Consider the following 13,713-nt stretch of genomic DNA (forward strand, 5'->3'; position numbering starts at 1 on the left):
GACTTATTTCACTTAGCATAATCCCCTCCAGTTCCGTCCATGTCGATGCAAATGGTAGGTATTCATCCTTTCTGATGGCTAAGTAATATTCCATTGTATTTATGAACCACATCTTCTTTATCCATTCATCCACTGAAGGACATCTCAGCTCCTTCCACACTTTGGCTATTGTGGACATTGCTGCAATGAACATCCGGGTGCATGTGCCCCTTCTTTTCACTACATCTGTATCTTTGGGATAAATACCTAGTAGTGCAATTGCTGGGTCATAGGGTAGCTTTATTTTTAACTTCTTGAGGAACCTCCATATTGTTTTCCAGAGTGGTTGTACCAGCTTGCATTCCCACCAACAGCGTAAGCGGGTTCTCCTTTCTCCACATCCTCACCAACACTTGTTGTTTCCTGTCTTGTTAATTTTTGACATTCTAACTGGTGTAAGGTGGTATCTCATTGTGAGCTTTTCCCTTAAGGTCAGGAACATGACAGGGATGCCCACTCTCACCATTATTGTTCAACATAGTACTAGAAGTCCTACCCTCAGCAATCAGACAACAAAAAGAAATAAAAGGCATTCAGATTGGCAAAGAAGAAGTCAAAATCTCTCTCTTCACAGATGATGTGATACTTTATGTGGAAAGCCCAAAAGACTCCACTCCCAAATTACTAGAACTCATACAGCAATTCAGCAACATGGCAGGATACAAAATCAATGCACAGAAATCAGTTGAATTTCTATACACTAACAATGTAACTGAAGAAAGAGAAATTAAGGAATCGATTCCATTTACAATAGCACAAAACCCATAAAATACCTAGGAATAAACCTAACCAAAGAGGTAAAGGATCTATAATCTAGAAACTACAAAACACTTATGAAGGAAATGGAGGAAGACACAAAGAGATGGAAAAACATTCCATGCTCATGGACTGGAAGAATAAACATTGTGAAAATGTCTATGCTGTGCAGGGCAATCTACACTTTCAATACAATCCCTATCAAAATACCACTGACATGGGGCACCTGGGTGGCTCAGTTGGTTAAGCAACTGCCTTCAGCTCAGGTCATGATCCTGGAGTCCCGGGATTGAGTCCTGCATCGGGCTTCCTGCTCAGCAGGGAGTCTGCTTCTCCCTCTGACCCTCCTCCCTCTCATGCTCTCTGTCTCTCATTCTCTCTCTCTCAAATAAATAAATAAAATCTTAAAAACAAAACAAAATACCATGACCTGAGCCGAAGGCAGACGCTTAACGACTGAGCCACCCAGGCGCCACTTCTTGCAATATTTTGAACAACAAATATTTTGATGCAGTGAGAAGGCCACTTTAAACAATGAAAGGTTATTAGTTAACTAAATAATTTGTATTTCCCTGATGGCTAGTGATGTTGATGGCTAGTTTTTCACAGAACTGGAATAAACAATCCTAAAATTTGTATGGAACCAGAAAAGTTCCCAAATCGCCAGGGGAATGTTGAAAAAGAAAACCAAAGCTGGGGGCATCACAATGCCTGCCTTCAAGCTATATTACAAAGCTGTGATCATCAGGACAGCATGGTATTGGCACAAAAATAGACACATAGACCAATGGAACAGAATAGAGACTCCAGTAATGGACCCTCAACTCTATGGTCAACTAATCTTTGACAAAGCAGGAAAGAACATCCAATGGAAAAAAGACAGTCTCTTCAATAATGGTGCTGGGAAAACTGGACAGCCACATGTGGAAGAATGAAACTGGACCATTTGCTTACACCATGCACAAAGATAAACTCAAAATGGGTAAAAGACCTCAATGTGAGACAGGAATCCATCAAAATCCTAGAGGAGAACACAGGCAGCAACCTCTTCGACATCGGCCACAGCAACAGACAAGACATGTCTCCAAAGGCAAGGGAAACAAAAGCAAAAATGAACATTTGGGACTTCAAGATAAAAAAGGTTCTGCTCAGCAAAGGAAACAGTCAACAGAATTGAGAGGCAACCTATGGAATGGGGGAAGATATTTGCAAATGACATTTCTGATCAAGGGCTGGTATCCAAGATCTAGAAAGAACTTCTCAAACTCAACACCCAAAAAACAAATAATAAAGTCAAAAAATGGGCAGAAGAGATGAACAGACACTTCTCAATAGAAGACATACAAATGACTAAGAGATACATGAAAAAGTGTTCAACATCACTAGCCATCAGGGAAATACAAATTATTTAGTTAACTAATAACCTTTCATTGTTTAAAGTGGCCTTCTCACTGCATCAAAATATTTGTTGTTCAAAATATTGCAAGAAGTGGCGCCTGGGTGGCTCAGTCATTAAGTGTCTGCCTTCAGCTCAGGTCATGGTCCCAGGGTCCTGGGATCGAGCCCCACGTCGGGCTCCCTGCTCAGCGGGAAGCCTGCTTCTCCCTCTCCCACTCCCCCTGCTTGTGTTCCCTCTCTCGCTGTGTCTCTCTGTCAAATAAATAAATAAAATCTTCAAAATATTGCAAGATGTATTGAGTTCTCTTAACACCTGAATTAAGAGTGTAGTCTTAGAAATTTGTTTTTTAAAATTTGTAAAGTATAGAGGTTTTTAAAATATTCATTGTTGTTATTAGTGATTTTAACTTAAATTTTAGTCAGATATTTTGTCTAAATATTATAAAATTTTTGTAATATGTTGTCTTCTTTTACCATCAATATGACTGAAATAAGAGCTAGGATCCCAGTTCTACTCACCTACATTTTAAACAATGGTCATAAAGTTATATTGCATATAAAAGAGCTATGAAGACCCCAGTTATTGCCCAACTATCTACTACCACTACCAAAAAGTAGGATGTCACTGAGCTGAACCTAGATATTATTGTCGAACCTCTCCTTCTAGACAGTCTTTGGTTATGATATCCTAGCATCCCTTGAGACTAAACCAATGGAGACGTATAAGAGAAAATAAGGTACCAAATTTCAAAAATATCTACCCAGTTATTAACACTATACATCACACTGGTGATCTAGATCTCTTACTTTTTAGGGTCATCAGAATTTCCTGTAGGCTTACAACGAGTAAAGTTTGAGCCAATGGTAGACTAACCTCTTTTTATCTCATTCTGCTTCTTCAGGTGAATATACTTATGTAAATAGGTGCACTGTTATTTTAAGATTATTTTCCATTTATTTAATCAATTGATTATGGCCATATATAGGGAGATAACATCATGATAGAAAAACCCATACTTTTGCACACTTGTGTTCCAATACATGACACTGGCTTCCAGATGCAATGATTCTATAATCACTGGAGGAGAAATTCTTTGGAAAAACTCTGTGGGTTCTAACCTTTTTAGAGGCATGGGCTGGAGAACTACAGGTCTTCTATGTTATCCATATTTACTATTATGCTCAGTAAGATAGTTGAATTGTGTCCATTGTTATTCTCTTATTTCAGGTAAGGTCAAAAATTGGCTATTGTCCACAGTTTGATGCTTTGCTGGATTACATGACTGCTCGGGAAATTTTGGTCATGTATGCCAGGTTGTGGGGTGTTCCTGAGACCCAGATTACACAATATGTGAATAAACTGTTGCAATCACTAAATCTGGAACCCTATGCTGACAAGTTTATTTATACTTACAGGTGAGATATTATACTGGTGCTCTCATTGCGCTAATATTGATGAGTCTCCTGTGTTTCTGCTCTTTGGAATGGGTGCCTACTGTTTAACCAAAGTTCCACTGACAAACAGAGGCAACAATTATGAAGCAATCTCATGCCCTGCCAGTGTTTAGATGCCAGCAGTAAAGCAGACCTAGACAGTATCATATCTTCCCTTTGCAGAGATGGAACTCAAAACCTTGGTACTATTAGAATTGTAGCCATTGAATTACAAAAGAGACCATTTGTCTACCTCTATAGTTCTGTGTCTCTCGGATAAAGAAAATGTAAGATTCTTTGTATTAGCCTGGCCACTATATTGCTTATGTATCTAAGAATCCCAAGGAATCTCAAGAATAAGAATATAAATTTCACTGATAACATGGCTAAAATTGATTTTGTAAACAAAAGTCACTTTTCTACATTTCAAATGAAAATGATTTGATTTATGCAGGTGTTTTTGGGTCTGGTGCGTTGGTTGAGCTGCATGTAATCAGCATTTTTAGTACTTCTGCTTGTTCCCTGACTCAGCATTTTGGAAATAGGCAAATTGTTTTCTGTAAAAGATGACATGTATTAAATAGATGTTTGATGTATTAAATTACTGTAATGTAATTTAATCTCTGCTTCTGCTTTCTTGACCACGAAGTGGAGGAAACAAACGTAGACTGAGTAATGCCATTGCCCTAATGGGAAATCCCTCAGTCATCTTCCTGGATGAGCCATCAACTGGCATGGACCCAGGGGCCCGGCGCCTGCTTTGGAACACAGTAACAAGGGCACGTGAAAGTGGCAAAGTCATCATCATTACCTCTCACAGGTGTGGTTTATTGGGAGGCTTGATTAAGGGTTGGAAGTGTTTTCATGGCTATGGGAGAGCAGTATTTGGGGCTTGCAATATAGGACAGTAAACGTGCCTAAAGATGAGCTCCTCCTGAATCCTAGTGAAAGGAATGGCCAAGAATTCTCACTGAGAGGAGAGGGCAGAAAGTTTATGATCTGTTCCATTTGAGAATTTCATTCTCAGCTACTTTGAACTTGAAAGTATCTCCACTTTCCATGATGTTGATGACAGGCAAATGCAACTTCCATTTTAAAGAGTTACAAAATACTGGAAAGTTGAACTACTGAATGTCTTCCAATGGAGGTCTTTTCAGCCTTACATCATTCTGGTGTCTTGTTTTGCTAGTATGGAGGAATGTGATGCCCTGTGTACCAGGCTGGCCATCATGGTGAAGGGAAAATTCATGTGCCTGGGCAGCCCTCAGCACCTCAAGAACAAGTTTGGCAATGTTTACATCCTGAAGGCTAAGTTCAAGATGGATACAGATGAGAATGAATTAGAGAATTTTAAAAAATACATTGCAACGGTTTTCCCAGGTAAATTAGATTGGTTAGGCTAACTTCGTTAGAGATGTGTTAAATCATATTAGTTGTTCTCACCACCCAGATGGCATGTGTCTCCAATAACTATTTCTTGTGAGGTATTGATACTTATTGATCTTCCATATTGAGATCCCTTTTATTTTTTAAAAATTTTAAAATTATTTTTAGAGAGAGAGAGTGCACAAGCCAGGGCAGGGAGGGATAGAGGGAGAGAGAGAATCTTAAGGAGGCCCTCACGCTGAGTGTGGAGCCCAATGTGGGGCTCGATCTCACAACCTGAGATCATAACCTGAGCCAAAATTATGAGTTGGATGCTTAACAAACTGAGCCACCCAGGCGCCCTTGGAGATCCTTTTTAATATTTGTTCTTATAAAATCCTTGTGCCTGGTTGTGTTAAGAAATTTTCACAGAAAGAAATCCACAAACAAACAGAAATACAGTTGACCCTTGAACAACATGGATTTGAATGACATGGGTCAACTTATACATGGATTTTTTTTTTTTTTTTGGTAAGTACAGTACTGTAAATGTATTTTCTCTTCCTTATAATTTTCTTAATACCATTTTCTTTTCTCTAGCTTACTGTATTGTAGTAATACAGCATATAATACATATAACATATACAATATATGTTAATCAGCCGTCAGTAAGACTTCTGGTCAACAGTAGGCTATCTGTAGTTAAGTTTTAGGGGAGTTGAAAGTTATACACCACTCCCTGTATTTCTCAAAGATCAATAGTATTCACCAACCTTTTGTATATTAACTAGTAGGGCAGTTGTAGATTAGGACTATCTGTATGATTTATATATCTAAAGTCATATGTTTGAACATAATTCTCAATTATTTGCACATATAATCTGTATAAGTCTGCTTGGGCTACTATAATAAAATACCACAGACTAGGGGGCTTAAACAACAGATATTTATTTTCTCAAAGTTCCTTGGCTAGAAGTCCAATATCAAGGTTTCAGCAGGTCTGGTTTCCCCTGAGACCTCTCTCTTTGGCTTACTGATGGCTGCCTTCTTGCTGTGTCCTCACACAGCCTTATCTCTGTGTGCACATCCCTGGTGTCTCTTCCTCTTCTTATAAGGACACCAGTTGTAGTGGATTGAGGCCCCATCCTTACAACCTCATTTAACATTAATTACCTCCTTAAAGGCCCTTTGTCCAAACACAATCACATTTGGGATTAGGACTTTAGCATATGAATTTGAGGGGAATTCAGTCCATAATATCATCCATCAAAACTTTAAAGGTTTTTTTTTTCCTTGCACTAATAATGTAACTCTGGTCTCTTTCTGTCAGAGCCAGGATATGGAATTGAGATTCAAATAAGAATCAGTAAGCTTTTCTCTTCTTTCAAAAGTAGCATGCTTCTACAAGCTAAATTCAGTAAGCATCTCTCTGCCTATATGGTACAATACCAGAGAAAGCAACTATTTTTTTCTGTCCTTTACTTCTCTTTCCTAAATATAAAGCAGGGACATGTCAAGACTTAATAATTCTGATTTTTACCTTAGTTTCCACCACCCTGCTATGCTGAGCAAAATATCATAGAAGTCTGTTGTGTGTCAGGCAGGGGAGTCAGACTTCTAAGCAATGGGAAATAGCATGATGGATTATGCAATAAGAATGGAGATCAGAAAGTAGAAAGAAATGGATTGTAGAGTACATGTGGGGAACATATGTGTGGGAAATAGAATTTCTTTGGTGCATAGTCCATTAGGAAGTTCAATATTCACTTATGCATTCATTTGGCAAATATTTCTGAGTACTTGTATCCGAGTTCTAATTGATGTGGTCCCTAAATCACCACAAAGAAAAGCTGTGACTAGAAAAATCTCACTTTGTGCTACCCTAGCAACTTGCTCTACTTGAAGAAGGGACACTAAACACTGACCCAAAACTTATCCCCAAGGATGTGGACACAAGAACTTTAATGGGAATGTGGGTTTGAGACACTTTTTCACCTGTAAGGTGGTTGTTGCCCCATTCTTCCTCACATTATTTTGAGCAAATAGCTATTCAAATATGACAGAACTGAAAAGGAACCGACATGGAACTCATATGTAAATATTAGCCTTTAAAAAGATTAAATAAATATTGCAAGCAAAGGCAGCTGGAATATCCACTTCTATAATGGGCTTACCAAAGGAATGATAAATATTTAGTATAAATGGTTGCATGAAAGAAAATACTAAATCACAATGGGAAGCCTAAGAAATTAGATGACTAGACAACAAAAAGATATGGAAAGACAACTGACAGCATTTTTTAAAGTAAACAATTCAGTGGCATCTGGGTGGCTCAGTTGATTAAGTGTCTGCTTTCGGCTCAGGTCATGATCTCAGGGTCCTGGGATGGAGGCACACATTGGGCTCCCTATTCAGTGGGGAGTCTGCTTCTCCCTCTCCCTCTGCCCCTCCCCCCACTTTGCACCTCTCTCTCGCTCTCTCTTTTTCAAATAAATAAATAAAATCTTTAAAAAAATAAAGTAAGCCTTTCAAAAAATAATTAAGTACCAGGAACAAACAGACAGTATAGGAACTATAAGGGAAATGGAGATTGGATTGGAGAGAAAGAGGAAAACATTAAACAAAAAGATAAACAATCATTTGAGAGAAAGTAAGAAAGAAGGAAGGGAATGTTAATACAACACAATCATAAAAGTAGTCTACACAGAAAAAATGTCACAGAATAGAATAAATACTAAATACTATCAAGAAAATTTCCTAAAATAAAAGAAAACAAAAACTAACTGAAAAGGCAAATCAGACACCTCCCCAAAAAACTGACCTCAAATCATTAATGCCAACGAATATGCTAATATAACTATTGCACTTTAATAATAAAGTAAGGGGGAAACTTTGGATTTGCAGACAAAAAGACATATATAAAGGAAATAAAATCAGATTGAGCACAGACTTTATAACAAGAAAGTTTTATGCTAGTAGAGCATGTAAGATATTTAAGATACTCAATGAAAGAAAAATGCAAGCCAGGTTTTTTCCTCCAACCAAAATGACTTTGAAGATTAAAAGTCACAGTCATGGGCACCTGGGTGGCTCAGTCGTTAAGCGTCTGCCTTCGGCTCAGGTCATGATCCCAGGGTCCTGGGATTGAGCCCCGCATCGGGCTCCCTGCTCTGCGGGAAGCCTGCTTCTCCCTCTCCCACTCCCCCTGTTTGTGTCCCCTCTCTCTCTGTCTCTCTCTGTCAAATAAATAAATAAAATATTTTTTAAAAATAAATAAATAAAAGTCACAGTCATGAACACATAAGAACTCAGGGAATATTGTTCCCATCAGCCCTTTCTGAAGAAAATAAAAAGAAAAACATTGCAGATCAACTAAGAAATGATTGGAGAAGCTTCTGCATAAGAACTAATGGACATCGGGCGCCTGGGTGGCTCAGTTGGTTAAACGACTGCCTTCGGCTCAGGTCATGATCCTAGAGTCCTGGGATCGAGTCCCACATCAGGCTCCCTGCTCAGCAGGGAGTCTGCTTCTCCCTCTGACCCTCCTCCCTCTCATGTTCTCTGTCTCTCATTCTCTCTCTTGCAAAAAAAAAAAAAAAAGAACTAATGGACATTGAATAAATGTAACTGTAGAACTAGGGCTAAATGCAGGGTATTTGTGTGATAAAATATCACATACTTGATATATATTTTAGAAATACATGTATAATACAATTATCAAAAACAGGGAAAGAAGGCAAAGAATATATGGAAAGTTAAATATGATTATTGAATATATATTAGGTATTAGCTGTTAATGATAGAATATTGCTTTAAATTGCATGTTGGTAGGGGGAACTGAGAGATTACTAGCACAGAGAATGTTGTTCATAAATGGAACCAAAAGACAGTATCTCAAAAAAATGGGATTATGGACATTAGTATAAAGATATTAATATGAAGTTATTCATTAGAACAAAAATACAAACCTTTGTATATTACAAATATAACAGGAAGTAGAAACAACCATCATACTGGGAGTGTTTGTGCATGTGTGTGTGTGTGTGTGTGTGTGTGTGTGTGTGTGTTCATTTATGCATATACGTAGATCTATGCATTTCCATTTCCATGTAAATATAGAACAAGATAGGGGAACTGCTACAGAACATATTGGTACTATCAATCAATCAATAAATAAAAAGGCTTAGCTCCAACTAAATGAAAAAGTATTTTTTCAGATTGGCTAACAAGCAAATTCCAACTCTCTGCTGTATATAAAAAAACATTACTAATGCAAACTGAATAAGAGAAATTAAAAACAAAAATATGGTCTTCATGATTTTATGCTAGCTCCAATATTCAACTTTTAGCAATATATTAAAATTTTAGCAAAATCTTCTTACTATATGGTGTCCATCAATGCCTGCCTTATATAAGCAAATACTTTCATCCTGTTTCTCCCTGCAGGTGCCTGTCTCTCCCCACATATTGTGTTAGTTGTTTGTCCAGTGTTTGCCTAATCATAGAAGTGATGAGTTAAAGAAAAGACATTAATTTGCAATTTATCCAACCTTTTCTTTTTTGAAGTGTGGGAGTGACACTCTTTCCCACTTTCCACACCTCTGACGTGAAACCAAAGTTGGTACAACCAATTATAAAAAAAGCAATGGCCCAAAAATTCCACCTTCAGGTATACCTTAGATACTTGCATCTACCTGTCCTCTGAGATAAGTAAAATAATATTTAAATCAGTGATAGTCACAATATTCAGACACTAGAAGCACCCCATAATCTATCAGCATGGAAAATAAATGAATGGAAATAAATTATGAAATAATCACATACCAGATTACTGTACAGAAAGGAAAAAAAATGAGTGAATTATAACTATATGAAACAACACGAATGAAACTTATAATATTGAGTGATGTCATCAAGATGATAACATAGGTCATTCCTGACTTCAGTCCCGGTCACAAGAAGAACAACTAGCAATTATCCATAGATGAGACACCATTGTTGAATATCCCAGAACATGAGAGTGAGGCTAAAGCAGCCTCCTGGACAACAGAGACTGAGAAGGATCACATTAGGAGGGTAAGAGGAGGAGCTACATACCAACTGCATCACCCTTTTCCCCAGGCTGGCACATTGAGAATGCCCTCCTAAGCCTATGGTTTCTCCAGTGGGAAAAAGAGAGCCAAAGGTGAACATCAGGTTCTCCAGTATTGCTGGACACTTTCTGGGAGGCCCACTTGGGTCTCACCTTACAGGGATCACTGAGGAGCTTTACCACTGGGGATCACATAGGAACAGAGAAGGTGGGTAGTACTTAAAGCAACCAGCACTCAGATCATGACAGATCACATTCCTACTTGTACTGGCATTGGAGCAGAGATCCCATTCAGTGGCTCTGCCCATCTGCAGAGCTGAGCTGGTACTATGTGTGGCCTGGGAACCGGAGGGTACTTCTGCCTAATTTGGGTCCCCAGTCAACAAGCTGTGCCAGGTGTGGAGCCCATCCTACAGCCCCACTGCCCAGAGAAGTAAATGCAAAGTCCTGACCAACTGCTGAGTATAGCCTCCAGTCCTGCCCAACAAGGAAGTCTGGCCAGAGAAATCAGGAAGCCAAGGAGCCCATCCTACAGCTGCACTTTCATCACTGTCTTGTCAGAGATTCTAGCCAATAGCTCTGCCCACCTGCGGAGCTGAGCCATTGACCCCATCTGACCACTGAACTCAGTGGGCAGTCTGCCTTATTTGGGTTCCCTGCCAACAAGTTGTACCAGCCGTGGAGCTTGTTCTATAGCCCTGTCTGGAGAGAGAAGCAAATTTGCAGCCACACTCAACTGCTGAGTATAGCCTATGACCCACCTGATCAGGAAGCCTGATCAGTGAATCCAGGAAGCTATGGAATTCATTCTACAGTCAGCTTGGACTGGGAACCAAACCAACAATCCTGTCTCCTGTTAAGTATAGTCTCTTATTCATTCCACATAACCAGGGAGCATGCAGAGTGATCTTGGACAGCCTAGGAACCTAGCCTATGGTACTGCTCACCAGCAGATCCTAGACTGTGACCTTGCGCAATTGCAGAACTAAGCCTATGGAGTCGCCCAGGCAGTGGACCCCACATAATCATGGAGCATAGCCCATGGCCCCATCTGAACACAGAACCCAGACAGTGACCCTGCCCAACTGTGGAGCACAGTCTCTAGCTCCATGTAACTATGGGAGACAGCTGGAGGCCCCCCTAAAAAGTAGCCCAGCCTGTGACTTTACCCAGCAATGAAACACAGCCAGCAGCTTACTAGGTTGTAAAGGCCAGCCAGCAGTCCTGCCCAGGTTTGGGACACAGTCATAGCCCCTGCATAATTTTAGAGCACAACCTAGGCCTTCTCTGACTCTTAGCCTTGCTTGTGGCTCCCCTAGAACACAGAGACCAGATGGTAGCACCATCCGGTTGGAGAGCACAGCCTGAGGCCTCCCCCAAACAAAAGCAATGGTGCTTAGTCCCTAGCCCTACCCAATTGTGGAGTCCAAACCCCTACTGGCACCACCCTGGTAGGGAACACAGCCTGTACCTCATCTGGCCAGAAGTGATTAAAGAACCCGGTAAGGGCACCACTAGACTGTGGAACACAGCCTGTAGCCCTGCTTGAATGCAGAGCTCAGTTGGTAGGATAATCAAACCATAGAACACTGATAGCCCCTCCTCTTCCCCCCACCTCAGCGCACAAGCATTGGACCCACCCAAACCAAGACCCTGATAACAAGCATTGCCTGCCCATGGAAGCTACCACAGAAATAGTCCAGTACCTCAAGCTGATGGGTGAAGGTCTGTCCCTGCTGAAGTGAACCTATAAAGTCTAGGAGACTACTTACTCAAACGTGCAGGCACAAACACGAGGAATGAAGGACCACAGACTCTGCCTCCACCTTTATTGTGAATGTGATCAATACAACAAGGGAAGAAGAAAAACAAGAAGGAATGTGAAGCTGTAATAGTCAGGACAGTAGTCTAGGGAGTTTCATGTGAATAGAACAAGCTGTGCTCATGATGGGCATGCAGATGGAGTGCGTGGAGTGGGTGACCTCCTAAGATAAATGTTTCTCCTAAGTCGCGCATTTACTCCCTGGATGAGTGCATTGAGCCGCAACAAGAATCTGTTTTCAGCCCAGATACCTTAAAGGGGCGAAATTTTCCAGACACTCCTTCTTTGCTTTTCAACTAGTCTCATCCAGGGAGGCATGTGTTTATTAAATCTCTAGCCAGGCACTATGAATTCCCACAATCTTCAGGCACAGTGTAAAAGTAGTGTGCACAAAGGGCTCAGTGAGTACCTATGCCTCTTTGCTGTTTGCTCCCAGGACCCTGATTCTGACACCAGATCTGTTAAAAGATAAACTGGTGCATATTACAATTTTCAAGAGTTTATTAGCGCATATATCAATTCTAATTGGGCAGCACCACACTAACAGTGATGAGGAGGACTCCACAAACAGGAGCTAAGGGAGAGGTTTATATAGAAAAGACGTGGGTAAGCAAGGGAATATTCGGTTTGCTATAGCTTAAGCAGTTATCTAATTTGCAAAAACCTAGTTGGCTATTTGTAGTTGTCTGTTCTTGAGTTTCGTTTTCTCAGATTCAAGTGCATTTTACTCTGGTTTAGGTTTCAATTTACTTAACAGGCTACCAAGGTATTGGACCCACTTCATTTTTTTTTTTTTTTTAGATTTTATTTATTTATTTGAGAGAGAGACAGAGATGGTGAGAGAGAGCACATGAGAGGGGGGAGGGTCAGAGGGAGAAGCAGGCTCCCTGCAGAGCAAGGAGCCCGATGCGGGACTTGATCCCAGGACTCTGGGATCATGACCTGAGCCGAAGGCAGATGCTTAACTGACTGAGCCACCCAGGCGCCCGGACCTACTTCATTCTCATGACTTCTTTGATTACTTTAACATATATTTTAAAACAATTTTAACCCCAATTAATTAGTAATAATTTGCAAATATGCAATGATAAGTAGAAACACATCTATCTGTTCTGAATTTGAAATGGATACCCCCCCTTCCCTCTCATTCCACCAGTGGATTCTTATTCACCTGTAAAAGAAATAAGAACACAGCCTGACTTTGGGGGTTTATATTTGTGATTTCCTCTTTCACAGGGCATGTGAAGAATAGTAAGCCTTGCCAAGCTCTACTCCCCAGCAAACACACTGTACATGCATACACAACCAGAATGAAAATCCTACCAGTTCATATTCTCAAAACTTGGTTTGTGGCAACAATAGCATTTTAGAAGTCTCAAGTTTTTTACATTGTGCATATGAGCTAACAATTTTTTTGTGACTAAAGCCTGCTGAGAGAATTAACCGTGTCACATATACTAAAGAGGTGGGCTTTTGGATGATGTCCCTCTTTTATTCGCCACATTTATTCATCCCTTTATTGTGTATAATTAAGCTGATGTCGCAATATTTTGGAACTTTAAAATGAAATCTGTAAGATTATTCATCTATCTTTCCTTTCCTAGGTAGTGAATTAAAACATGAGAATCAAGGGATCCTTAACTACTACATTCCCAGCAAGGACAATGGCTGGGGAAAGGTAATTGTAGCAACCATGCTCTTCTTTTTTTTTTTTTTTTTTTCCAAGATTAAATTATTTTTTATTTTTTTATTTTTTTAATTTTTTTATTGTTATGTTAATCCCCATACATTACATCATTAGTTTTAG

General features: G+C 39.8%; 1 protein-coding gene across 1 annotated transcript in view; it reads left to right on the plus strand.

The window, feature by feature from the left end:
* The window catches only part of LOC116626773 (ATP-binding cassette sub-family A member 3-like), a 177,460-nt gene that overhangs the window by 156,644 nt on the left and 7,103 nt on the right, over positions 1–13,713 (plus strand). The window contains exons 26-29 of the mRNA XM_032396276.1: positions 3,422–3,609; positions 4,277–4,447; positions 4,817–5,007; positions 13,511–13,584. Of these exons, the coding sequence (XP_032252167.1) occupies positions 3,422–3,609; positions 4,277–4,447; positions 4,817–5,007; positions 13,511–13,584 (624 nt within the window). The remainder of the gene's footprint in view (positions 1–3,421; positions 3,610–4,276; positions 4,448–4,816; positions 5,008–13,510; positions 13,585–13,713) is intronic.

Source organism: Phoca vitulina, unplaced genomic scaffold (genome assembly GCF_004348235.1).
Source record: "Phoca vitulina isolate PV1807 unplaced genomic scaffold, GSC_HSeal_1.0 scaffold90, whole genome shotgun sequence".
Taxonomy (NCBI): Eukaryota; Metazoa; Chordata; class Mammalia; order Carnivora; family Phocidae; genus Phoca; species Phoca vitulina.